The sequence below is a fragment of the Pinus tabuliformis genome, chromosome 6, assembly GCF_031772625.1.
Source record: "Pinus tabuliformis cultivar Carrire ecotype Pingquan chromosome 6, CPIR1, whole genome shotgun sequence".
NCBI classification, from domain to species: Eukaryota; Viridiplantae; Streptophyta; class Pinopsida; order Pinales; family Pinaceae; genus Pinus; species Pinus tabuliformis.
In genome coordinates, this window is record NC_142292.1 from 831,727,523 (window position 1) to 831,754,950 (window position 27,428).

The 27,428-nt window shown below is 38.7% G+C and overlaps 1 protein-coding gene across 7 annotated transcripts in view; it reads left to right on the plus strand.

Annotated features, from left to right (window-relative positions):
• Positions 1-24,028, plus strand: part of LOC149261409 (uncharacterized) — a 130,948-nt gene extending 106,920 nt beyond the window's left edge. For all 7 annotated transcript variants that reach the window (XM_089422210.1, XM_089422206.1, XM_089422201.1 and 4 more), the window contains one exon: positions 23,441-24,028. In XM_089422210.1, coding sequence (XP_089278336.1) covers positions 23,441-23,579 — 139 coding nt within the window. In that variant the 3' untranslated portion in view covers positions 23,580-24,028. The remainder of the gene's footprint in view (positions 1-23,440) is intronic.
• Positions 24,029-27,428: the final 3,400 nt, after the last annotated feature.

A 27,428-nucleotide genomic window follows, 5' to 3' on the forward strand; every position in this document is an offset into this window, starting at 1 on the left:
TTCTTGGCAAGGAAAGCTAAAGGAAGTTGGTGATAAAAGTCCTTGGAGTGAATTCTTGGCATCTTTGCACAATCTATTGTTGAATGTGATACTTGATGGCCTTGTTACCCACCACCAGTGGGTAACCCCATAGGATAATTTTTTCTCCTAGATTTGTCTTCAGCCGACAACCAATAACCCTTGATAGCCGCTAGTGTAGCCGATGTTGCGCCAGTTGATCTTCGCTCCCAAAGCCAGTCATATGTCCCCTTGCCCATCTGTCAAGAGCATATGTTTGAAGGTGGGCCATCCAATCCTAAAGGTATGTCTTTCATTATGCAATTGGGTGCTTTTGCTTGTTTTTCCTTGGGCACACTTGGTATGGATTATTGTGTGACTTGGAAGGATGAATGGTTTGACAATGACTATAGTCTTGTTCCCTCACCTTAAATGGGGGGTTAATCCTCAACCCTAGTCCTGTGGGATCTCCCCTATTGGCTTGCAGCTTAAGGATGGGCACTACTTGGAAAACCCTGATTTTGGTAGCACAGTCCTGTTTTCCCTTTCCACATTTTTCACTCCCCTCCACACATTACATGCCCTATTTTATCATCCTCCCTCTCTGGGTCCACAAGGCTCTGGTACTCCCCTCCCCTTGTCCACATGTCTAGGTCGGGCTTGGAATGATGCCCCAGAGGTTGATGCAACTAAAAAAAGGGTAAAAGCATAATATGGCCGCATACGAAAGGAAATAATACCACAAAATGCAAAAGATGGCTGGGACAATAAAATTTAGCACGTGGGCAAACACTGAACATGAGCTCTACCCCTTATCATTATGGCCATCATCCTAGTTCCTAGGCCCCCCCCTTGAGTGCCCCCTACATCATTAAAGAACCCATGCATGTCCCAACCCCTGGTGGGCGATAAACTGCCCCACCTTAAGGGGGTAGTCACTGCTATATCATACACGACATGCCCTCATCCCCTGGAACCCCGAGCAGTAAAATACAAGAAAAATCAATAAAAGGCGAAGGCAAATGAAGAAGGGTGGAAAAAAAAGGCCAGGGTAACTCATTTACCATGATTGCTCCCTCCTACATTCGTACGCCCAAATACGTGGACATCCCTCATCATTACCACCCTTGAGCCCATGGCATATAGCCTTGAAACCCCTGTGCCCCATCCACCTCATCATTATCCACATGACATCTACCCCTTGAAGGATGTACCTTGGACATGTCCTTCCCTTTAGGGGCTAGGAACATCTAATAGGGTTGTTTTTTAACCACTCCTACTTAGGGAGGTAATACCATTACATGCTCAAAGCCCCAAATTTGGAATGGAAACCCAATATGAAGTCTCATTTTTTCCATTGACTAACAAGCTTATTCACTCAATTTCACTAATGAATTATTGTGTCTGAAGGAGAGGAAACACATTGGATCTTATATAAGATTGGTGTAACACCCCTTCGTTGTATGTAACACCCCGTCGCTATAATGCCGGACTTAAGCTAGACTGAATTGTAATAGAAAAGCCGAGTCTGAGGGGTAAAAATGGGAGTAAATATTTTATTACCAAATAAATAAATATAATTTAAACGCTTGGAAAACGAGACACCAAGAGATGAGATTCTTGCCAAATGAAATCCCATTGGTGAATGGGAATGGATAATTCTTTCATGATAAGACTTCTAGATCAAATTCTAGATAAGCTTAATGGAATGGTAGATAAATATCCATTAAGTTGCTTAATCGGAGAAAGATGCTAAGTTTAGGGAAAACATAAAAGCCTCCCAAGAGAGAAAGGCGAGATTTTATGGGAAAAGCCTCACAAGAGAGAAAGGTGACCTTTTATGGGAAATGCCTCACAGGAGAGAAAGGCGAGCTTTTATAAGAAAATCCTAGGCAAGTGGATAAAAAGATCCACAAAAGCGGGATGCCGCTAAAGGAAACCATATCATGAAAGAGGGAATTAAATACCCATTGAAGAGATCAACAAGAGGCAGTTGATCAATGGGAAAGAACTCTCGGCTTGGGGGTGAACTGGAGGAAGTCAATTCTAGGTTGGGTGGTGGTGCTCAATTTTCCAAGTGACATTCTTTCAGCTAATCTAGTTTGATTCAATTGCATAGGATGTTCTGTATGTTGGCTCCTTACTCTTTATGTTGTTGAATCTTTAAGCATATGAGTATAATTGCATGTGATATCCTTGTTTATAAGATGATTGAATACTTATGCATGTGACAACTACTGAATATAAATTTAATCGAAGTTAAATTTAGTGATTGGAGCATCATAGGTGGTTGGTAGTATTGTATCAAAGAGGTATGTGACAAATGGTATCAGAGAAAAATTTCAAATATTGAGGCCTATGGGCCAACCCACATCTGTAAGATATGAATGAGTTGTAGGTCCTAAACAAATAAGAGGTTTCACTGAAGGGTCTGGTCATAAAATTGCTATAAGAAAAATATTCCAATGAGTTCTAGAATAGTGCCCTAAGGCATTAGAATCCATAAAGGTTGAAACTAAATCTTAAAATGATTTATTGGAGCAGAACTTTGAAACCAAATGTAATTTTGAACTGAGGTTGTTTGATTTATGGATTTTGAAATAGCTAAAGTTTGATATCTAATGTGAAGAGTGAAATCTCCTATATTGCTTGACAATCATGTAACTATTCGTGTTGCACAAAGGGATCACTTAAAAACAAAAGTAGTCTGAAACCCTGATTCAGATCATTAGATATTGAATAAAGAAGGGTAGAATCAGTTTCGAAGTTTACATGCCTATACTGAGTTTTTTCAAGCAATATTTATATATATTCCGATGAAAATTTTGTTCTTATAATTGCTAATAATTTTGTAGTTTGTAAAGAATGCAAAGTATAAAATAGATTGTGGATTTCTTTTCTATAGTTGTAAGTATTACAACTCTGCTTCGATGATCTAATTATCTATATAGATAATATCAGTAATGAAATATGTCGTAATTGTGAAGTATGTATGAAGAAATCAACATGTAACAGCCTGAGGTATGGGTTATCTATTATTTATCTCAAATTAGAATGGTGATTGCTCATAACATTCCATGGATGTCTACCTTATATTACGAATGGTAAGGTGATTCGAGATTCGACAATCTTGAAATATTATGTTTGTAGTATATATTATGTTGATAATATACATAGGATGAGTGAAGTCGTTATCCGGGGAGATTGCAACCAAATATTCGTCAGTTGAATATATGTCTAATTAAAGAAACCATTACGGTTCTCTTGGCCATGTATACGATGCGAGTTGTGGGAATTCTGCTATGCAGAGAGTGACAAGTTTCTGGCTCCATGCAATATGTTTTGAAATCTAACAATGAATTGATGAAATTCAAGGAAAAGTCATTTTCCTCTGTGGTGCTTGATACTCTCTCAATGGTAGATTGACTCGGAGCGGTGCCAATCAACACTAGCTCGCATAATGGGAGGCTGCGACACTCCAGAGAGACATCCAAGGCACTGGTATTACCAACCCATTGTTATATTTGATAGATATTTCTGCCTTCTGCTGGAATTGAGTTACTGCTTCCAGAGCTTTACAAAACCCTGCGCCATTGAGCTATGTGGCACGCTCAGTTATGGTAGCCTTAGGAAGCGTTTTTTTGGTAGATTTAAAGCACAACAACGCCTTTCCAATTGGATTGACAAAGAAAATCCCATTAAGGACTGTTTTTTTCCTTATGATCCGCAATGTCGTTTTTTTGCATGCCTTATCCATTGATTTGGAGGTGTTCGTGTGTGATTACTGATTGAGTTGCGCGCCTGTATAAATAATGAGCATACCATTCTGGAAACAACTAAATTTCTGCGGAATATTCTACCCCATAAAAGCATTCAGTTTGTCACGCCCATAAAAGCATTCAGTGGATAATGGTTATCCTTGTTGTCACACCATAAACGCATTCAGTTTGGATAATGGCTGTCCAATTTTTTTTCCCATCTGACAATGTATTGTTAGCTTATCTTTACGCTACGATTTGGAACTCGAAGGCTATGCGTAATTGGGATCGACAAGATCGTTTTAAAGACCTCCTATATCCATTATGTTATTCGATTTGAGTTATCAACATGGAAAACGATCCACCAGGAACAAAGATGGATTGTGTTCGCTGAGTTACATGTACTAACACTGGATAGGTTGGGGAATAATTCAGCTGGAGGAAGTTGTGATCGAGAACCTAATGATTGCCTAAACCCACCTCTCTATGGAAAAGCAATAAAATTGAACATTCATGATATAGAGGAGTTCGATAGTGAAGCTAAGAGGGATAGGGTATGATGAGCAATCCTCTAGGGGTGTGGTGCCTTGGGTGTCGAACTGCGTGGTTGGATTTCGATGATATTCCATAACAGGTAATAAGGACTTGGAGCTTTGGCCTCGAGCCCAACAATAGACGCTGAGAAGAGTTCCCCGTGGGTAGTTAAACCAACAAAGACCGATCAACTGTGATAGTGCATATAGAGGAGGGCAGAATAACTTAAAATCTGAACTAGTCAAATTCGTGCAGTAAGTCGACTGAGAAAGGTCGGATAGCCCTGTCAGCCTACAAATGGAAGAATGTTTTTGGCAATGAGGTAACCTGAATGAGCGTAGCCACCGTTTCCCCAGCAAGGTGATGGGAACGTGGACACCAAAATGGTGTGACAAACGTGTTGACCGCGTTCTACAGGACATATCGACTTTCCATTTATCTGCAGAGAAGTTTTTCGTGGTCAAGATATATCCTATCAAAAACGACAGTTTAAATAATGGAAGTGCCAACAAAAAGGTTTCTATGGTCCAACTACAATTACTCGCTTTGAAATCCAGAAGAGTTCAAGAATTGTCGATTGAATGGCCCATTCCTCTATTTCTAGCAGAGATGAGGCATAATGTTGTGTGCTTGGTACGCCCCAGGTAGAATCTCCAGAATTCTTAACCCCTTTTTAAATTTTCGCTTCACTAAAGTCTCACAACGATACTGTTTTCAGATTGTTCTGCATAATTATTATTACGTAGTAATTACGTAAACACAAGATTAAATGACACATGGGCACTTTGTTTAACGTCTAGAATTGGTGATAGATGACGGATTTACAAAATGTGCATAAACGAACTACACAAACGTGTGTGCATAGTTTTATATGAGCTATTTTTTTTAATTCATAAAGTATCCCATAAAAATATGCATAACTTATGTTATCTTCTCCTCGGAGTTGCGTGATTACATTATGCTTTGAAGGTTGTAAGTTCATCCTTTCTTGTTTTGCATACGATGAGTGTTGTGGATGAACGAGGATAATGTCCAAACTCATATGTGTGCTTACATGCATTATTCATGTGCTTACATGTATGTATGGCTCATTTGTGTGCTTACATGCATGTATGGTTTATTTGTGTGTTTACGATGAGCTGCATTTGTGCGCTTACATGCATGGATGGCTCAAATTTTCACTATTTACCATGATTTCAATCTTGTTTAAAATAATTTACACATGATAGACCTAGCTTTAGATGTTTATAATTGAGCTTGATGAATGAACAAATTGGTAATATTCTTAAAGTATGACTATTGTATTTTAGTGGTGTGGTCATCATGGCTTATAAATATGAACGCAAGTATGGAATGGAGTAATGGTGGATAAGGAAATTTTGAATCCTATGTTTAATTGCGTGCCAATATGTCTTTTCTTCCATACTGTCATCCTATTACTTTGCTCATATTAAAATTAAATTATGAGTTGTGCATAGTCTATCCAAGGACATAGCTTAATGGAATGAAGTTTATACTTATAGAGATCTTAAGAAAGGATGAAATATGAAGGGAAGAAATGTTGAACTCTTATGAGGTAATTGGCAAACAAAAATAGATAAAATGACAAGTGCCCTTTCCATAGATCATGACCAATACGAGGAAGGATCAAAATAAAAGTATATAGATGGAATCTATATAAATCATAGGAAAGAAGTTCATGACATTCTATCAACATTAGTAGAAATTGATGGTTAATTAATTTGTTTCCATCCTAAAAAAAACTCTAAAGGTTCTTCTTATTTGTATCTATTCATCGCTAAGCTCATGAAAGACAGGTCTCTGTACGTAGTATTAGACTATGTATCTTGATTAATTATAATTGTCTTTCAATTTAATGTTTTTGCGTTGATTGGTGCATCTACATGTAATGATGCAATCCATTTTTGATGTGGTTTTGCCACTGGTTGAACCATTTAATTCACCCTTATTGGGAAAATGCTCCAAATATACACTATTGAAGGGAACTAAACTTTACCAAGTCATTATTCAGATATTCAGTAGCAACATGCATATTTAATTAGATATGCATAGTTTGGAATCTACAGGGTTCTTTTTGAATAAAGAAATATCCCAATAATAGGGAACTAAACTTTATCGAATCATTATTTAGAGATTCAGTGGCAACATGCATATTTAATTAGATATGCATAGTTTGGAACCTACATGTTTCTTTTTGAATAAAACAATATCCCAATAATTGTAACTGAGATATGCAAGTGGCACAAATTATATTTCCAATTTAGACTGAACTAGGGTCACAGTGGTGAAGTGTGTGCACACATGTAATACAATTCACTGTATACATGTTGGAGAAGACATCATACATTAATAATTTTATGATCATAATAAATAGGTCAATGGCACTGGCACCCAAAAGTACATCTAGTAATGGGGATGTAAAAGCAACTCCTAGTGCTTCTCGATTAATAACAAAAAGACATTATTAAATACAAGCTCAAGGGCACATTCTCAAGTTCACTCAAATTCCAATGTGTCAATTACTGCAACTTAAAGTATGCAACCTCAAACTCCACAATCTTGATGTGCATATCAATCCAAATATAGATGGGTTTCTATTAATAATAGGAACCTTTCAAATCTGCAACAAGAAGATGCTTCCAGTAGAATGATTGCAGATCTTACAAATGTACTTCTTATGGGAATTGATAAGATTGAAATGATTTGTATTCTTCTACTATATATAAACAAAGTATACATGCTTTATGAGAACATAAATGACAAACGAACTAACTATGGTAGTGCGGATGCATTTGAAGTTGAAGTGCTTTAGGCTGCATTTAGAGCAGCCGAATGACTAACAAGAATTGTACACTAGATTCAGAACATGACTTGTCCGGATTAATTAACAAATTTTTGGTAAAACAAAAGGCTTTGCATTAATACAACTTATGATGGTCTAAGGATCTTATGCTAGTAGTAAAATAATGCATGCATCAAGTAAGGGTGACATATAAAAGGTTCTAGGTGATGAAGAGAGAGGATAACAAACCATGCAACAGCTCGTTGTTAAATCGATAGGATGCTTCAACCATATTGGATGGCTAAGTGGTATTGGTAATCGAGATTGTTGTGCACAAAGATAATTGGTTTCGATAAAATGATATCTAGCAATCTATTCAAATTAATTCACAATCGTACAATCTGGGATGCATAGTTTGTACCACTATTTCCTACCAAGCAATATGGGAAAATTCTACCTGTCAGGTTGCACTGATAGTGCTATCTGGTTTTGAATATGGCAACATAACAATTGTTGCATAAACCACGCGGGAAATTATTTTAATGAATCCTGTTTCCAATAAATGAGTTATATTCTTTTGTCTTTTGGGTGGTGATTTAATGTTTAAGGTGAGGTGTCAACATGTTGATAACCTACGTTTAAATCTAGGTACGCATAGTACCCTGGAAATTAGGAGATTGGGGGAGTGTGAGAACATTGTAACCTTCATTTATGACTCATGTATAGGAGGTGTATGTACTTGCATACTGATTGTTCGATTGGTTTTGAATATACACAGAATTATTCATGGCCAACAAGGTGTTGGGAGTAGTGTTTAAAAGAGCAAACAGGAAATCATATGGCATAACTGGATTATGTATTGTGTACTTTTGAGTACCAAACTATTATTTTCTTGGCTAAAGATAAGGTTAACGTTGTTTATCAAAACCGCAAATATAATATTGAAGGCCATACTAGTTTAACTATCAAAATTCTGCTTTATGATTGGGCGGAGGTCGTATTTCCGATGTTATTAAGACCTTGTCTGGTAACAAATTCAATCCCAAAACCCAAGGTTATTAGTATTGTGAAGATGTATTGTGCATGATTACCTCTGTGTTATCATTTTCTCTCATTGATGAAATTTTCCTGCAACCACAAGATATATGAATAGGATTAGCTCAATAAAATCACTTAAATACTTTGACATGAATGCTCTGGTTGTAGAAGTTGAACAGGTCCATTAATTCTCTATTCTCCAATTGACAAACCGAGCATGGTTTGATTGGACTTACCTAAAAGTAGTGTGAATAAATAATTAAAGGAATTTTTGGCATTGACTTGATGTTATGTTAATAATACTAACATTGTTTGAAAACATGTGGATAATGTACATGTCGTGCATATGATGCTATGGACATTTGGTATTATGTACATGTTGTACAGGTGGTATTGTGTACATGTGGTACATATGGTACTGGTGTGGATGCAGGTATTGCATGATGTTGGATGACGTGTATAGCTGTATGTGTGTGATGCACACTATGTGTATGTGCACATGGTTGAGGGGAAGGCACTTGGTGGTTGTCTGGTGTGGCAACCGATTTGGAATGTGTATAGAATAAAGACAAAGATGGAAGATAAGGATTGATTAAAGGATAAGTATCAGTGTTGTTGGACACCTAATCCTCAATGGGTTAGTGTGGAAGCCGAATGGACAAAAAGAGTCCAAGAGACCTTGGGATGTGAAACCCAACGGTCACAACATGTACTATAAATGTAAATCATTTGTTAATAAAAATGCACTCTCATGTTTTATTCTTCAGATTCCTTTGTTGTCCATGTGTGTTTAACATGGTATCAGAGCCATGATGTGTGGCCTGTGTAGTTTTCTTCCTCACGGTTTATCCCTTAGTTAAAAAATGACATGTTGTTATTCCCTGAGCAGCTGGTCTGAGCTGCCTTGAATAGCATTGGCCTGGTCTTCATTACCTGTAACTTTCCTGACTACCTAACGCCCCTGACAACCTAAAACATTGAAGCTGAGCGCATCAGACTGCGTGCATTGCTGCGAGAATGGCATGATTGAGTGTGGAATGTCGAAATTTTTATGACTTGAGCTGTTTGGTTAACGCCTGACCTATACCGCCTCCTCGGCCTATATTCGGTTGAACGTTGGACTGTCCTCTGACAGCTTTTCCATTATGAAATTCTTTGTTAGTTAAACGTTACCTGACCTCTGGCACTGTCATATACGTTTTTGATATTGTTTGCGCCCTCTGTCAAGAGACCTGCTGCAAATGCTGCCTCTCTACGTGTCTTCTGTGCATAATTTTCTGCACCCTGGGCTCTCTGCCATAATAATAATTTTCTGCATCCTGTCTGCGCCTTTCAGAAATGGTTGACAAAACTCGGGCAGTCTGGTTTGCGAGACTGCACTTCCTCAGTTGATGTTCATATCAGACACTGTACGCGCTAAAATTCTTCATACATTGAACCCATTTTAGCAAAAGCAGAAATGGCTATTGTGTAGATTACTACGTTCGGGTGGCTGTTAGGGTCATCGTCATTACGCATTGCCCTCAGCATTTTTATAACATCTCTCAATCTGCGATTCTGCATATACCCCTTTATTAGAGTAGCATATATGCGAGCATCAGGTCTGTAGCTCCTTGGTAATAACAACCTTGAAGCAGAAACATATTTGACTGAATCCTGTTCTTTGAGGGCGTAGACTCACTACAGAGTTCGAAGAGCAGTGCCAGACCATTGGATCATTGATACTATGGACTGATCGTGATAATCTCTGTCACATCATGGTGAAAGATTCCAGTACATCTCTGTTGCTTAAATTATAAGCTTGGGAGACTGATTGAAGCTTGAAAGCTCCCGGTGTTTAAAGGCTTCCTAGTTTTGAATGCTGCCCCTATTCATATATTCAACCAGCGCTACAATTGCATCGACCTGGACAACGTATCTGTAAAGAAGTTCTATGTAGCCACATCATCAATGGCAACATGCTTGAGAGCTATGAAAATGGAACAGTGGGTGCATCATTAGTTGGTTTATTCATTTATCTGTGTTCGATGGAAAGAAATCTTGAAGATTCTTTGCAATGATTTAAGAAAAAAAAAGGAATTTCACCCAGTCAAAGTTTGAATACAAAGTATTTGGAATGTCCTGGTCGTCGTCTCCACTGTAATTCCTGCAACGTTGAGCCTCAGTGCATTGGTTTATTTTTAGTGTGTCTTCTGTGTGAAATGTTGTGTTGGCTGATTTGTGTTGATTGGTAGAAGACTCAAGTCACAAATCACGGCTGGAAAGAGAACGAGTTGCCTTCAAATTCTGTTGGTATAATCTTGAGAATAGAGGTCGTATTTTGGGAAAAGAGACAAGGCCGATTTCTAGGCACCAATTCTCCCTTAAAGGAAATCTAATCTCCCTCTTGTATCAACGCAACTATTTGCGTGGTTCTTTGAGAACAAAGGACAAACACCTATACCGTCGAAAGAAACACCTTAGTTTTGAGTCGAGTTTCTGGCTGAAGGGACGAGATTCTATCAGTGTTGAAAGCCATATCAAATTCTAAGTTTGAAGCTGAACCTACCTCACTAAGGGACCGATTTTATGAAGTGATTTATTGGTGGTAAAAAGCATACAACTGGCTGGAAATTATCTTCAGTTTGGGCGTGTTGTGACTCTCTTCAGGCTTGTGGATTGATTCCTCATCTATGTTTCACTTGTATGCTATGTCTTGAAGTTTTAATACCCTTAAATGTGTCCATGTGATAAGCTTAAGAAGACCGATTTAAGAAAATCGATTTTATATATGAGTTAAGAGGACTTATGGTCATATTAAAAATGGTGGATTCATATATGCTTTGGAATTGTATTATATTACCATATATATATATATATTATGAAGGAAAGAGAGTACGTTGAGACCAGACTATAGTGCGGCTACAACATTTTCCAGGCTTCTAGAAACTACGCTTGAAAAAAAAAAAAAAAAAAAATTTGTTGCTTCAGTTTAGAATTTGCATGCTGACCAATCCAAATGAAAACCTCGCTGTGAGTATCCAGTACCATGATATCCTCAGTCAACAGGTCATTTTGAGTAAAGTTGAAGACTTCTATGGGCTTCAATATTCTTTTTTCAAATACACAAGCATACAAAATTACCATGCCAAATGAGAAGTGATGTCCTAGTTTGCAACAAGAAGCAACATGTAGTAATTGGTGCTTGCTGGTTGCACACTGGTCAATTAGTGCACATTTATAGAGGATATCGTTGTATTGTGAGTGGGTACTACTTTTCTGCACTGAGTAGTAGTTGTGATCAGTTTTTAAGGTGTAAATCTGACATTGAAAAAAAATGGCTAGAACCAGTGAAGTATTAGAGTTCCTCAAAACTCTGATGTTGTCTACTATTCATGATACATTAAAAGTTAGCAAAGTTTCTCTCACAGACATTCAGGTCTGTCTACAAAATGCACAGGAAAAGATCGATTTTTTGCAGCTTGAATCTCAACTATAGCAAGAAGAATTAAAACAGAGGAGTCATTCTGAACCTGTTTCTGTTCAGAACAATGAAGCAGACTCCCATAAACAGCAAGACAATATTGTTGAAGTTCATTTAGATCCAGTACCCAATAAAGCAGCAGTTGTACATGAAGATGCAGAAACTCAGTGTGCACTTCCCAAGCCCATCATTAGACCTTGGGAATAGCTTGTCCACAACAAGCACAGAACTAGTCTTGGATATGACAAGAACTTGTCCTTTCATATTCCAGACTATGCCAAGCCCATTCAGTTTCAGAGTGCTGGATTCATTCATGACAGTTCACCTCCAGCTGTTCCAGACTCTGCCCCTCTTCCACAACAACAACAACAACAACAACAACAGATTGTGAAATGCCAACACTGTGATCGAGTTGGCCATTTGAAAGATCACTGTTTTGATCTTCATCCATGTAAGCACTGTCATAAAACCAGTCATTCTTCACACAGATGCTTCAGAAATAAACGTCCTGCAAGAACAAAGATTTATCTTGGATGGATCGCTTCTTGGCAATGGGCATCAACAGCCAAGAAGATATTCCAAACTCATGTCAGAACTTGTTCCAGAGTATTGAACAATCTTGCAGTTCCATCTCACCTTGTATCTGACAGGGGGGGAAATGATGGTCATCTACAAGCTTCAAAGTCACATCAAGCGAGCCTGAGCCACAACCTGCCACACCAATTTCAGAGCTGTAGCCAGAGACAAAGATGCCCGTGAACATGCCTTCAGTTGGTAATTTGGGACACTTCCTCTAGCAACAGACTTCAACTTTTTGCCAGTTTCGGAAGAATTCCAGGAATAGAATTGGGGACACTTCCTCTAGCATAAGACTCCAGCTTGCCAGTTTTGGAAGAGTTCCAGGAATTGCATTAAGCATTCCAGAGTTGTTGGTCATCCTTAAACCATCACAGGTTGAGACTTCCCTTTTCAGGTTGAAGTTCTCCCTTTTATGCGAGGTGAGACCTCCCTTTCACGGTTGAAGGTTTCCCTCTTCAAAACAATAGGAGCACTTCCTCTAGCAGAAGACTTCAGCTTCTTGCCAGTTTTGGAAGAGTTCCAGGAACTGCACTAAGCGTTCCAGTGTTGGTGGTCATCCTTAAACCACCGCCCTTTATACCAACATTTCAGAGAGCACATTCAGCCTAGTGCTGCCATGCATTTTTGCACATTTTTGTATTACAACTCTCTTCTTGGACTCATACATAACCCTTCGGATTAAGGGGGGAATGTTGGACATCTAATCCTCAATGGGTTAGTGTGGAAGCTGAATGGACAAAAGAAGTCCAAGAGACCTTGGGACGTGAAACCCAACGGTCACAACATGTACTATAAATGTAAATCATTTGTTAATAAAAATGCACTCTCATGTTTTATCCTTCAGATTCCTTTGCTGTCCATGTGTGTTTAACAAGTGTTTTATTTCAGTTTTAGTATGCATGTGATTTATGATTCTGGTCTATGATGATTACATGTGATCTATGATTGGGTTTATGATGGTTACATGTGATTTATGATATTAATGGTTATGTTTTGAGCTAACGTGATGTGATATTTTTATTCATGTTGATTGGTCAAATGCTCTAGTTGACTTTTTGTGACTAATGCAGGGAGACTGCAAGAAGCAAGTGTTCGGCAAGAACACAAATGCGTTGGCATTTCTTCCTATTATTTACATATAATGATATTGAAATGAGGAATCATAGTTAAATGGCGGGCAACATTAACCCGTAGTTACTCAAATAGTTGTACTGTTATTTCAAGTTATGACATTAACTGTGGTAAACAAAATTGAGCTTTTTAAGGCATCTGAAGTCTCACAAAATTTATTGAAACAAATGTTACAGGGCACATTCAGCCTAGTGTTGCCATGCATTTTTGCACATTTTTGTATTACAGCTCTCTTCTTGGACTCATACATAACCCTTCGGATTAAGGGGGGAATGTTGGACATCTAATCCTCAATGGGTTAGTGTGGAAGCTGAATGGACAAAAGAAGTCCAAGAGACCTTGGGACGTGAAACCCAACGGTCACAACATGTACTATAAATGTAAATCATTTGTTAATAAAAATGCACTCTCATGTTTTATCCTTCAGATTCCTTTGCTGTCCATGTGTGTTTAACAAGTGTTTTATTTCAGTTTTAGTATGCATGTGATTTATGATTCTGGTCTATGATGATTACATGTGATCTATGATTGGGTTTATGATGGTTACATGTGATTTATGATGTTAATGGTTATGTTTTGAGCTAACCTGATGTGATATTTTTATTCATGTTGATTGGTCAAATGCTCTAGTTGACTTTTTGTGACTAATGCAGGGAGACTGCAAGAAGCAAGTGTTCGGCAAGAACACAAATGCGTTGGCATTTCTTCCTATTATTTACATATAATGAAATTGAAATGAGGAATCATAGTTAAATGGCGGGCAACATTAACCCGTAGTTACTCAAATAGTAGTACTGTTATATCAAGTTATGACATTAACTGTGGTAAACAAAATTGAGCTTTTTAAGGCATCTGAAGTCTCACAAAATTTATTGAAACAAATGTTACAGGTAGCAATTGAAGGAGATTTGCTGGTAGAACTCCTTTGTAACCTATATATCGAAAGATCTGATGTAGGTGGCAAGGCCATGGGAACCTGTAATTTTAGAAACGGCTACTTGAGAACGAGGAAATAAATTGTAAGATGCAGAAATACACTGAGGATGGTGTGAATTTAAGGGGGGGAGTATGTAACACCCCGTCACTATCATGCCAGACCAAAGCTAGGCTAAATTGTAACAGAAAAGCTAAGGCTGAGGAGTAAAAATGGGAGTAAATATTTTACTACCAAAAAAATAAAGATAATTTAACGCTTCGAAACGAGACACCAAGAGATGTGATTCTTGCCCAAGGCCCAAGCCCACCAGAGGATCATATTTGTAACATACCCCTTGAGCCTCATTTGAAAATTATCTACTAGGCTCCCATTCACCAAAAATTTGCTTTGGTTAAAGTTAAGATTTAACAGTTGTCACAAGTATAATTATTCCATCATTATCTGAACAATTATTATTCCTGCAACTATATTTATAATCTTAACTATTGAATGATCCAGGGGGATCTTCAGAAAAGTACTTGTGGCATGACAAAAGGCTCAAAACTCAAAGTGGCAGAATCTGGATAAGCTTAGCATCGGATCAAAATGCTCATCATCCTAATTCCAACGGTGTGAACGACACTCAAATCTGAGTCCAGATGACAAAGTTAGAGCAAGTCAAAGTTTGAGTTTGACTTGTCCAAGTAGCAAGGAGAAGATGACATGGCATAGTTTTAGCAAATAAGGGAGCGCCACATGGCAGGATGCCACTGGACCTCGCATATCGCATATCGGCGAAAAGGAGGAGCGCTTAAGGAAGAATCGACCCCTGGTGTTCCCAACTGCGATTGCGATATCACATATCGCAGGCTGGAGGAGTTACGAATTGACCCCGACAAGACTTAGTTGCGATGCGATATACATCGCATATCGCAATCGCACGAAAAGGTGCTTGCGATGTGGTTCGGGGGAAAAGTGTCGATTGTGATACTGCGATAAGGGGCCCAGACCCGATATACTATATATTATGCTTAATACACCCGGCGGGTCCATAGATGTTGCAGTGTGCTAGATTAGTGCGCCAAGGGTTTCATGTCGATTGCGATAGTGCGATGGGAGAGCCGGACGCGAGACATTATGGCATACGGTGAATACTCTTGTCGAATCCATAGATATTGCAGGATGCCTGTGTTCGGGCTTGGATTGTCCGCCGATAAGTTGGAACTGCCGATAAACCCGCCGCTGATACCCATGCGCTGTTGTAATGAGTTGTTTTATTAGACATTGGATTTTCTATTGTGGAAGGGTTGTTGCCGTGAATCCTTCTGCCTGCTAACCTTGGGTATTATGTTGGAACTGCCCCGATTTTGAGGGATGCCGCCATGATCTTATATATATGATTGTTGTGTCGGAGAAAGGCAGGGAGGACTGGTCGAAACTCAGATTCTATTGTATACAGTAGACCCTGACCCCTGGCAGTAGGCTGGAACCTCGCCTTGAGCAACAGGGAGGTTCTGAGAAGGTTACAAAAGGCCCGATTATCCAAATTGGGAGTTTGGATAAGCGTTTTTGCACTATTTTTCGCCAGGAGTTCAGTGGTTCTGTCTGTTTTCAAAGCTGGGCTCTCCATTCTCTACCCATCTATCAGCTTGGAGATATAAGGGTTGTAATTGCTTGTTTTTGTACTTTATCTCTTTTATGCCACTAATAAAAAGGTGGCCTCCCCACTATTGAGCAGGGCCTAGAGACGTAATCCAAATTGGATGAACTCTGTAATCAAATCGTTATGTCATGGTTTTTTGTTCTTCTGACTATTTCCGCATTTTTATGTGTTTTTTTTAAGTTCCATGGTTAATTATCTCTGTTATATGTAATTCCGATGCAAATGTAAGTAAAAGATCTTAGATCATTGAGCAACATCAAAAGTAATGAACCACACTCCCTAGGCACAAATATTACATACTCCTATGATATGGACTTTTAGATTCATCTATAAGACTTATATGTCTGATCAACCCTTAGGCATAAACTACAATTTGGAGAAAAGAATTAATCATGGCATGCAACCAATAAACTTCTTCGATGACTCCACACAAGCCTTAATGGGACATTATCTTGAGTCCACTGTAGCTAGCATGGCTATAAGTCATGATCATAGTCCTATAGGCATAGTCAAAGTGTTAGTGACATAACTCTTATGCAACATGCAGAAATAGCTAAACTAGCCTCATTGGATACAATACCTATGATGCATAATGTATGGCATAGCTAACCAGTACCATAGACTATACAATTTTAAGCATTATACCATAATTGTTCCGCATGCACCAATGTCTCATGCTTAAATATTTGCTAACTTAAAGTAGAGATATCACATAAGGTTAGAGGCGTACTATGTTCGTTCACTAACTCTACACTTGGATGCAATAAGAGTCACATGCATAAGAATTCAATCATTCTCATAAATACAGATAACACAAACATCTATACATCTGAGCTGAACGATTCCACAACATAAAAAGTAAGGAGTAAACATACAGTATATCCCATGCAAGTGAATCCAACTAGATTAGAAGAGAGAACACCACTTGGAAAATTGAGCACCACCACCCAACCTAGAACTAACTCTTCCAGTTCACCCCTGAGCCGAGAGTTCTTGCCATGGATCAACTGCCTCTTGTTGATCTCTGCAATGGGTATTTAATACCCTCTTTCATGATATGGTTTCCATTAGCGGCGTCCCGCTTTTATGGATCTTTTTTTATCCATTTGCCTAGGCTTTTCTCAGAAAAGCTCGCCTTTCTCTCTCGTAAGGCTTTTCCTCACAAAAGCTTGCCTTTCTCCTACAAAGCTTTTATGTTTTTCTCAATGGATATTTATCTCCAATCCATCCAGCTTATCTAGAATTGAATCTAGAAGCTTTATCCCGAAAGAATTATCCCTTCCCATTCACCAATGGGATTTGGCAAGAATCTCATCTCTTGCTGTCTCTCTTTTCCAAGTGATTAATTATTTTATTTATTTCATAAAGTATGTACTTTTCTTATTACATATCAGACCTAGCTTTTCTCAGCTTAGGTTTGCAAAGTTTTACACGCAAGGGAGGGGTGTTACAATATTGACACTTGTAGGGGAAGCGTTGAGAGCCATGGGTTTCCATCACGTGACAAAGCATTATCTCATGCCATGGGCAGCCTCAACACCTTCAACAACTTGTTCATTGCCCACATTATATGAGAGATGATGCACTTGGACCAACAATGCCCCCAGCTAACTTAGCAAAACATAGAAAGTTTGGCAGATGATATAAGGCCCAGAGGAGGTTTGTCTCATCCCTGAGACATGGGATGGAAAGCACCATTTTTTGTGCCCTCATTTGGAGCAGTCTACAGGCTTATTTTTCATCAAGAGACCCATGAGACCACTACTTGTGCCCCAAAGCCACTTTGGAGCACCACATGATGTTTTACTTGGAGATCAAGGGGCCACCCCCTTGTCTATCATTCATGGAGTCCTCACTCTCATTATGGCACCTTGAGGACTCAATGAGGCCCTCCAACAACCTTGCTACACCATCATTTCATCATTTCGGCTCGTTTGCATGACTTATTCTTCACTTTATGATCTACTTGGTGGACTTGTCACCAAGGATATGTTATTTTGCACACTAAAATAATGTTTAGGGGCATCTTAGGCTAATTTGAATAGGATAGAGGATCATATAAATAGAGATCTCTCCCATTGTGAGAGATCATCATCATCATCACTTGGATTCTCATCTTGTAAAAGAACTCACACTTTTTCTTTGGAAGTTATTGGAGTATCTTGGATGCACTATGATATTTGGAGTTGATTTTTGATCTTGTCTTGGAGCTACGTCTTGAATATGGATGGATATATTGCATGATTATCTTGTAAGTTCTTTGCTGATGAAATCTTTCTCTTGAAAATGTCTAATGTATGCAATTGCTGCAACTAATGTAAACGCTGTTGTGCCCTAATTTTGTTGAAGAATTTTTTTTTGAAGCTATTTGGTTCGCTTTTGCATATGCTACTCATGATATAACATGCAATGAATATTCCTAGTGATGAAATGTTATTTTTCTTCATGAAACTCCATATTCTAATAGTAGGTAATTGTTGAAGGTTGGTAGCTAGGGCATCAACTTTTGACCTCGTTGAGGACAAATATGGCTAATCTAACACGTTTAGGACTCCATAGCCCAAAGGACTAGGCACTGGTCCAAGAGGTTTGGTGATCAACTTCTTTTTCCTCCTAAATTTTGTTCCCCGAAAGGTAGGGCAGAAATCTAGGGCTTGCAACGAAATTTTAGGGGGGTGATTTTTTGGGAATCTAAGGTTCCACACATCAAGCTTAAAGGTCTAGGCTATCAATGTTCCAAGTTTGGTGGGCATCTGCCTGAGTTTCATCCATAAAACCTCTTGCCCTCGGTGCCACTCCAAGAGGGAAAACCTAGGTCTTTCTTTCTCACCTTGGGGACTTCTTTGAGGGTTGTGTGAGCTTAGTACTCATTGGAATAAATCATAAGAAGCCATTTCTCCTCCCTTTCCTTGACCTAGCGAGTACGTTGTTTCCACGATTATTCATAAAACCCTACGTCCAACGTAAGCCTTTCTTAGGTCTTTGAAAGAGAGTGAAGGGCATTTTGGAAGTGTTAAATCATCACATTGAGCTCCTTTCAGATGTCCTACCGCATCTTCTAGAGTCTTGATCTTAGACATACCTATTATTATTGTAAATCTTAAGTCCTAAATCCTAACCTTCTCCTAGGTTTTTCTTGGAGATGCTTTAGTTTCTTTGAAGCATTGAACCATTATTGTGTCTCTCCTTGAATGGGCTTAGTGGAATCACTTCACACCTAAAACATTGATCTATTCATTCCATGTAATTCTTTGAAAATCCGTAAAAGTAGGGGGCCTTGATTGAGGTGACAGTAGGTCATTGTCTCATTGTTGTTACTTAGTCTAGTAGTTATCCTTTAGGTTCCCCTTCCTTAGGGCCCTGCTAGATTGTGTGACAACATGTCCATGATACTTGGTTGCCTCAAGTTTTAGAGTGTAGTACAGTGGATTCTTGTATCACATATGCCCTTAAATAGGATTGTTTTAGACAGTGAACCTGTAGCTCAAAATTCCTTTGCAAATAAGCAATGGGATAGATTTTGTGCAGACTTTCATACATCAAGGGGAATGATTTAAGATTCACGGTCCAGTAATATCGTAATCAAACTAATCATGTATAAGTTTGTTGGAGGGCTCCAACAATACTTCCTTATCATACTCTTTTAAAATAGCTATCAAAATATCAGTGGACTGCACATGTTTTCTGGAACTGCTTAGATTGTTTCTTAAATTTTGCAGTCTGATTTCCTTGCAAATATAAAAGGTACACAAGCCATGGATTCCAGGAAAGTTATATTTGCCTCTGATCTAGGTGGATGTTGGTGGCCACCCACCTATCCCACTTAGACCCCCACAACTGTCTCTTTCAGTTTTTCAGTTTCCTTAATTGTAGCACAATTTACTATTTTTAGTAGTTTTTCGGGTCCTGAACTTTCAGAGCTGTTTTGAGGCCCTAAACGATGTTTTTTGGGAAATCTAGGAGCAACATGGGTCCATGGACCTATGTAGCTCTTCCCAAAGTTGTAGTCCTCGGATAGATCTTTCTAACAAGCTATTGTGTGCGTCAAACGAAGATCGTATGCCAAAGTTACGACCCCAGGAAGTTGATGTACTAATTTACCCGAAACGGGGCTCATAGTTTGGCATTTCATCTCCTAGGGTTAGGTTTTTGGATGTTTAGGTTTTTCCATTGTTTCTCATCAATAAATAAGCCTTCGAGCCTCATTGTAACACGGTTCAGAGGCATGTAGCTGCCACATCTCTTCTCAGAGATACGCTACCATTGCCCTAGCTAGTTTATTTCCATTTCTGTTTGTAAGCATATTTCAGTAATTTACATTAATGAATGAAGTATTATTTCCGCTACATCTATGTGTTTATGGGTATTTTTGTATTTTGTTGTGTTCCTGTTTAAATCCGGATCAGTGGTATCAGAGCAGTCTGCTCTTTCTTTGTCTTTCTTTGCATGTCCCCAACGAGGTCGAGATATAAGGAGTTAGGGCTTGAACTGGTCGAACCCTTGCAAGACCAGCCTCGCAAATCCCGACAGCCTCCCATGGTGGATGAAAAGAAAGACGAGGGGGCAAGAGATCCTATCAAAATCTTGCTCGAAGAAGCCCTCGAGCAGCAAAGGAACGCGATGATGGATAACTTTGCCCAGATCCTTCAGCAGCTACCTAGAAGCGACGCATCGGCTTCCAACAGCTACTCTAGAAAGGCCACACCCTTTAAGGTACAAGTTAATTTTGAAATCCCCATATTCGAGGGTAAAATAGACGCAGATGCTGTAGATAAATGGTTAAATTTGCTAGAAGGGTATTTTTTTGTTTATGATTTTTCCAGTTGGGAAAAGATTATTTTCGCTCTTCTCAAATCAGCCCCCCACGTCAAGGACTGGTGGGAAACCTACTATGAGCAGAAGGATGAAAGTACAGGCTCACTATTTTCAGCCGCACCCACTTGGAATTCATTTCGGGATGCCATCAAGGAGTAGTACTACCCTGTCAAAAGCTATGAGGACAAATACATAAAGTGGACCACGCTGCAGCAGGGAAGGGACCAAGATGTGCTGGAGTTCACAAACATTTTTCATACCCTTCGCACATAGTTGGGTATCAAGGACTCTGAGCTGCATTTGCTACTCAAATACCGCGGCTGCCTACACAGATACATCCAGGACGAGATGGAGTTCTTGAACATCTCCTCGCTCGGCACGACGTACCGATACGTTGTCAAAATCGAGCAGAAGTTTAAACAAAAGAAGCGAGACTTTGGATCTGCAAATCCGAAGACCAAAGGACAAATCCAAGGCGGGGTGACCCAAGACAACCCGTCGAAGCCGCAAGAAAAGAACAACACCATGAAGTCGAAGAAGGACATAGGAAAGTGGTGTGAGTTCCACAAGAGCCCCACTCACAACACAAGTGAGTGTCGGACCAAGCAGTCGCTGGTGGCCGAGTTGAAGGCTTCAGAATCAGATGCATGTTCCGACCCTGAGTCAGAACCCGACAAGGGGAATGGCAAAGGGAAGCAGATCATTGACGCGGAGCCCAGCGCCACTGTTGCCACTGCCAAGATCCAGAAGAATGAGCCTGAAGATCTAGAGGAGGGGGAGCGTCTTTTCCACTCACAGATGTGGGTGAAGGGTTCGCCGCTGCAATTCATTGTTGACAGTGGGAGCCAAAAGAACCTCATTTCAGCAGAGGTCGTGAAGCGGTTGGGCCTACCGACTACACCACACCTGCAGCCGTACAGTATCGGGTGGCTTCACCAAGGACGAGATCTCCGAGTTCGCCAGCAGTGCCGCCTTCCCTACAGCATCAAACCCTTCACATACGAGGTATTGTGTGATGTTGCACCTCTGGATGTTTGTGATGTATTATTAGGCCAACCATACTTGTGGAGGCGACATGCTGTGTATGATTCAAGGCCTCACGCTGTTATTATTTCTTTGTGTAATTCATTATACAGGATACCGGAGGTAGCCCCACCTACCGCCTCTGCTAAGAAATGCAACAAGATCATCTCCCAGACTAGGAAATTCATTTTCTGTCTGGTTCGCTCCCAAAGTAAGGGGAAGATCGTCGCCACATCCATGACCCCTGCAAAGGGTTCCTCCACGCAGCAGCAGCAACAGATGGATACGGTCATGAAAGAACACAAGAACATCTTCTCCTCACCCACAGGGGTACCGTTGCACTGTCAGGTCAAGCATTCATTCGATCTGACTCCCAGAGCACCTCTACCCAACAGGCCAATATATCACTGCTCCATTCTAAAAAATGACAAGTACAAGAAGCGACATGGTCCTTACACTAGTACCAAGGTTGTGGGGAACAATGCTTTGGAGCACAACATTCCCCCATTCCTTCGCTTGCATCGAGTGTTCAATGTGGACCACCCTCTACCATGCTTCCCACCATTACTGGACACATCAGAGATTGCAGAACAACTCACCAGGGACCAAGTTTAGCACATGGAGGAACTCAACGCAATGGGGACCATTGCTTCCTAAGGGGGGAGGAATGATCCAGGTGGATGTTGGTGGCCACCCACCTATCCCACTTGGACCTCCACAACTGTCTCTTTCAGTTTCTTTAATTGTAGCACAATTTACTATTTCTAGCAGTTTTTCGGGTCCTAAACTTCTGGAGGCGTTTTGAGGCCCTAAATGACGTTTCTTGGGAAATTTGGGAGCAACATCGGTCCATGGACTGATGTTGCTCTTTCCAAAGTTGTAGTCTTCGGATAGATCTTTTTAACGAGCTATTGTGCACGTCAAAAAGAAGATTGTATGCCAAAGTTATGCCCGGGGAAGTTGATGTACCAATTTACCCGAAACGGGGCCCATAGTTTTGCGTTTCATCTTCTAGGGTTAGGTTTTTGGATGTTTAGGGTTTTCCATTGTTTCTCAACAATAATTAGGCCTTCGAGCCTCATTGTAACACAGTTCAGAGGCATGTAGCCACCACATCTCTTCTCAGAGATATGCTACCATCGCCCTAGCTGGTTTATTTCCATTTCTGTTTGTAAGCATATTTCAGTATTTTACATTAATGAAATGAAGTATTATTTCTGCTGCATCTTTGTGTTTATGGGTATTTCTGTATTTTGTTGCATTCCTGTTTAAATTCAGATCAGCCTCTGATTTCTGCAAAGTTATATTTGGCCCTGTTCTTTCTACTCACTTTGTAGATACAATAGTCAGCAACAAAGAGGATACATTGATGCTAATGGGGTTGATGAACAGTGAATACAGTTTCATCTTTCAGTCCAAAGCTTCAGATTCAAATTTTCTTGCTATTTTCATGTTTCTTCTTTTATCAAAGGAATTATTTGGTGCTCCACAAATAAAAAGTTGCGGTCTCTAGAATTTGGATAAATTATTGCAATAAATAGAAATGGTCTTCTACATTTGAAATAACTGCTTAATTAAACTCAATACTTGAAGAAAACATTTATATGCTGGTCCTAGGCTTTATCCCTTCAGTGTTTTAATGTTGAGTTGTTATGACGTATTAGTCTTAAGACGTTTAAAGAGGGCTTTCATTGCTTAACCTTATGCTTATTTCTTGCAGGGACTGCCCGCCAAATAAAAATGATGTGCAAGCTCTTCAACGTCTATGTGGAAAGATTCCTCTAAAATTTGCTTCTACTGAATGTGGTCGTGTTGGCTTTTTCTCTTTTGATAGTGTAAATTTACCAGTGTTACCATGAAAATAATCATGAGCTTATATATTTTTATCTATAGTAGTTGCAGTTATTGCTTCATTAAAGTGTGTTGCATGTGTTGCATACATAGCACTAATATGTGGTTTCTGAGTGGGAATATACCATATTGGAAGCATCTAACTGCATCTGTATGTGACAAGTTTGAAGTTGTAAACTGAATTGCTATATTCAGGAGGCACCAACTTCCGTTGTGTTGGCTGGCTGTAACATCCAGATTATGTCGTCATCTAATCTCTGCAAAAGTTGCAGCACTTTCATTCTAACTTCTAAGAAGCATTTATTTCCTGAGATGCATCCTTAGAGTTTCAACTTAATAACTAAGGTTACGATTGAATTTGGATCTTGATAACCTTTATATCCTCTGCAGTGGGGGATCATGGCATGTAAAAACATGTTTTGGTATAAATTTGATTATAGCTTGTAACATCTTTTTCTATTTTCTAGCATGGCGATGTTTCATGGTAGCACATTTGTGAAGCTTGAAGGAAAAATAGTGTTATATGTCACAAAAGTATAATTTAATAGCATGTTTGTACCAGATGAAGCTAGTTTGCTTCAAAGACGTCTGAGTTGTGGGTACTTGTCAAGAAGTTGCATATGAAATTCATTGTCCTTGTGTGCAGCAAGCACAGATTGTTGCAAAATGTAGCTTCATTATGAAAACTTTTCCATGGTAATGTGTTCACGTTTAATCTTCATGACATATTATGGATTAAACGATATATCTATTTTGGTGGGTGGCAGTCTGTTGTTTGAAAGCATCATTATGGTTGTCATTTGCTTTAATTATATAGTGACAACCTTTAGGTAATTCTGGTCATTTAGATGCTATAATTGTGATTATGCATCTCAATCTTGAGGTTGAAAATTGTCAATGAATGAAAATAAAAGATAGTTGCTAGAGAATTATATAATATTTCTAGAATTTGACATTGTTTGGCATCAAAATTGTTTAGAAAGTGACTACATTCCGAAGTGCTACTCATGGGCAATTTTCTTTCCATAGGTAGGCATTTGATGTGAAAAAAACATTCCCTTAGTGAGCAATGAATTGACATTGATTAAATTGACTTGCTAGTTTACTTTCTTGTAGAGATATCACAAAATTGGTAATATTGTAAGACATGAATTAACCAAGTTAAACAACAAGGGACACAAATGTTGGTCAATTTATTGGTTTAAATCCTACACACTTAATTACCAATTTCAGGGTGTAGACTTGCAGGATACAAGCACTGTATATGCAGAGTTTAGGGCATTAGTGGCTTTATAACTTATGCTACAAACAAATGACAAAAAACAATTTTAGGGAAGAAAAATTTGGCTGTAAGTTCTAATAATGAAAAGCAAATAGTTTCTATTCTATTTTCTCAATCATATCTGCAATGCAAGGTAATGCCAAGTTGCCAACTCTAAGCAATCAACTAGATACTCATTCAAGCAAATTGGAAGTAAATCCCTTTTATGCAATTGGCTTAGGAACAAAACCATATAAATGTTTGATGATCTATTCAAGTGGTAAATCCAAGTTAAGAAAATCCCAATGGAGAGTTTGCCTAACCACAGGCTTTGTCCTGCCAAGCTTCTCTTCTGGACACCGTGATTGGAAAAGGTCTCCTAGAAGAATCGTAATGCTTTCAGGCTATCTAACTAACTACTCTATGCATACAAGAAAAGAAATGATCCTACCTATGTTATGGAAACTCACTTGGCTCATGCTACAACATTGAAGCTATTATGGGTTATAAATAGAAATGATAGAATGAATTTAGGGCAAGCACAACACTAGGCCAGGACGGGCATAAAACTTCATTAATCAAATCAAATGTTAGAATGATGTTTTGTTGTCATTTAAGCTAGCGGGTTGTTGTTGTGCACAGTGCCTACTGTTCAGTCAAGGTGGCAAAGGCTTAGTCTTGTTGGGCTGAGCCAGGTGTAATATTTGTGAGCATGAAGTAGACATCATAGGTGAGGACCTGAATGGGATAAATTCAGAAACTGAGTCCAATGGACAAACAAATAAAAAGACCTCTCCCAATATTGCAGAAACTATGAGGAGCTTGACAGTAGAACTTCAAAGATGCAGAGCAGATAATGAAATGTTGATCAAATCTTAGGAAGAACAGAACCAATTGAAGGCTTCCATGCTGCAAAGTTTGATAGACATACAAAGACAAATGCATTATGGACAGAATTCAAACAATCGTGCTAGTAGGACTAGGGATAGCTCAGGAGTCATACCAGATTACCTTCTACTTCGTAAGGGGTAAAGATATGCAATCTTCAGCTATAAGCAGATGAACTGAATCTAAACTGCGGTGATTGAAATTTTGTAAGGAGCAACTGTGGACCTTCTAAGGTATAGTGAGAACGGGTTGCCTAAAAAGCATGGAGCTATGGTTGAACATAATACACTCAGATAATCGAATTGTTGTATATTTCAGTGATAACAATCCACAATTGGAGCATCCATAACAAAATAAGATATATACCTCTATGTATATATCAGATTTCAATGATCTGAAATCTGGTGACAACTTAACAAAATTCGATTTGTAAGTAGAAGTACTTTGCAGTGAGTATAAATCCTTGAAAGGTTTAGTGATCATTCTTGGTTTCCAGGTTTGACTATAGAAATTTGAATGTTGGAAATGATGAAGGGAGAATGAAACTAGATTCTAGAATTGTAGCAAAGTGTGTTCTCCATCTTAAGATCTTGGTGACAAACTTGCTGCATAGGATCCAAGTCTAAGTTGGTTAGATGCATATTCTATAGCAATTGTATGGTTTGTTTGATTGTAATTCTGGAAATGAAAAACCCTTTTTTCCTGTAAAAAAACTAACTAAAAGTTATGATTTATGTAAGCAATTTTAGCCTTTTGATATCTATGGAAAGAAGCTTCATTACATAAGTGATCAAACTGAAATTAGTCAGTCTTTTTCCTGTGATAAAAAAAAAGTAAATAGCGGGATAAAAGCTAGGTTGTATAACCTAAACCTTCGAGTTGTAAAAAATTGCACATATATCCCTTTTAAGCAATTGACTTGAAACAAATGAAGAAAATAATTAAGTTTACATTCTAGAAGGTGGTTGATTTCATATAACATAACAAGACAACTTAGGAATATATCCAATCATAGTCTTGGGGATAAATAAAAGGTATATATGATGCACTATGATCCATGCTTTAATCATAACGTTACACTGATCTAGTAGATGTTTTAAGATGTCTATAAATCTATCTCGAGTTCAAGAAACTATTCATGTTACTTGATAAGGGGTAAAAAGGATGGAGTTATGGTTGAACATAACTGGGGTTTAATACACTCAGAAAATCGAATTGGAGTATATTTCAGTGATACCATGCGTGGCAATCAACTGATATAGAGTCTGTAGGAAAAATCACAATTCCAGCATGCATAACCAAAACAAAATTCGAAGATACCGAGCTCTATGTATATACGGTTGCAGAAGTATCCTTGTGGGCAATCATTCAATGATCTGAAATCTGGTGACAACTTAACAAAAACCGATTTGTAAATAAAAGTAGTCTGCAGTGAGTATAAATCCTTGAAAGGTTAACGAGACATACCAAGCAACTAAGAAGAGCATTCAAAGCCAGATTAGGTTGTGGGGATGGGTTAAGCAAACAATTGACAGTGTATACAGTATGGAAGGGCAGGAATGGAAGTGGAAATAAAATTGAAACAATAAAAAGCGCACCGATGGCTAAAAACAATAATTAACAAAGAGAAAGAAGATATAATCCTTTTTTCATTGAACAACAAAACTTTTTTCATATTTACAACTGTTAAGATGCATGTTACAAAAAG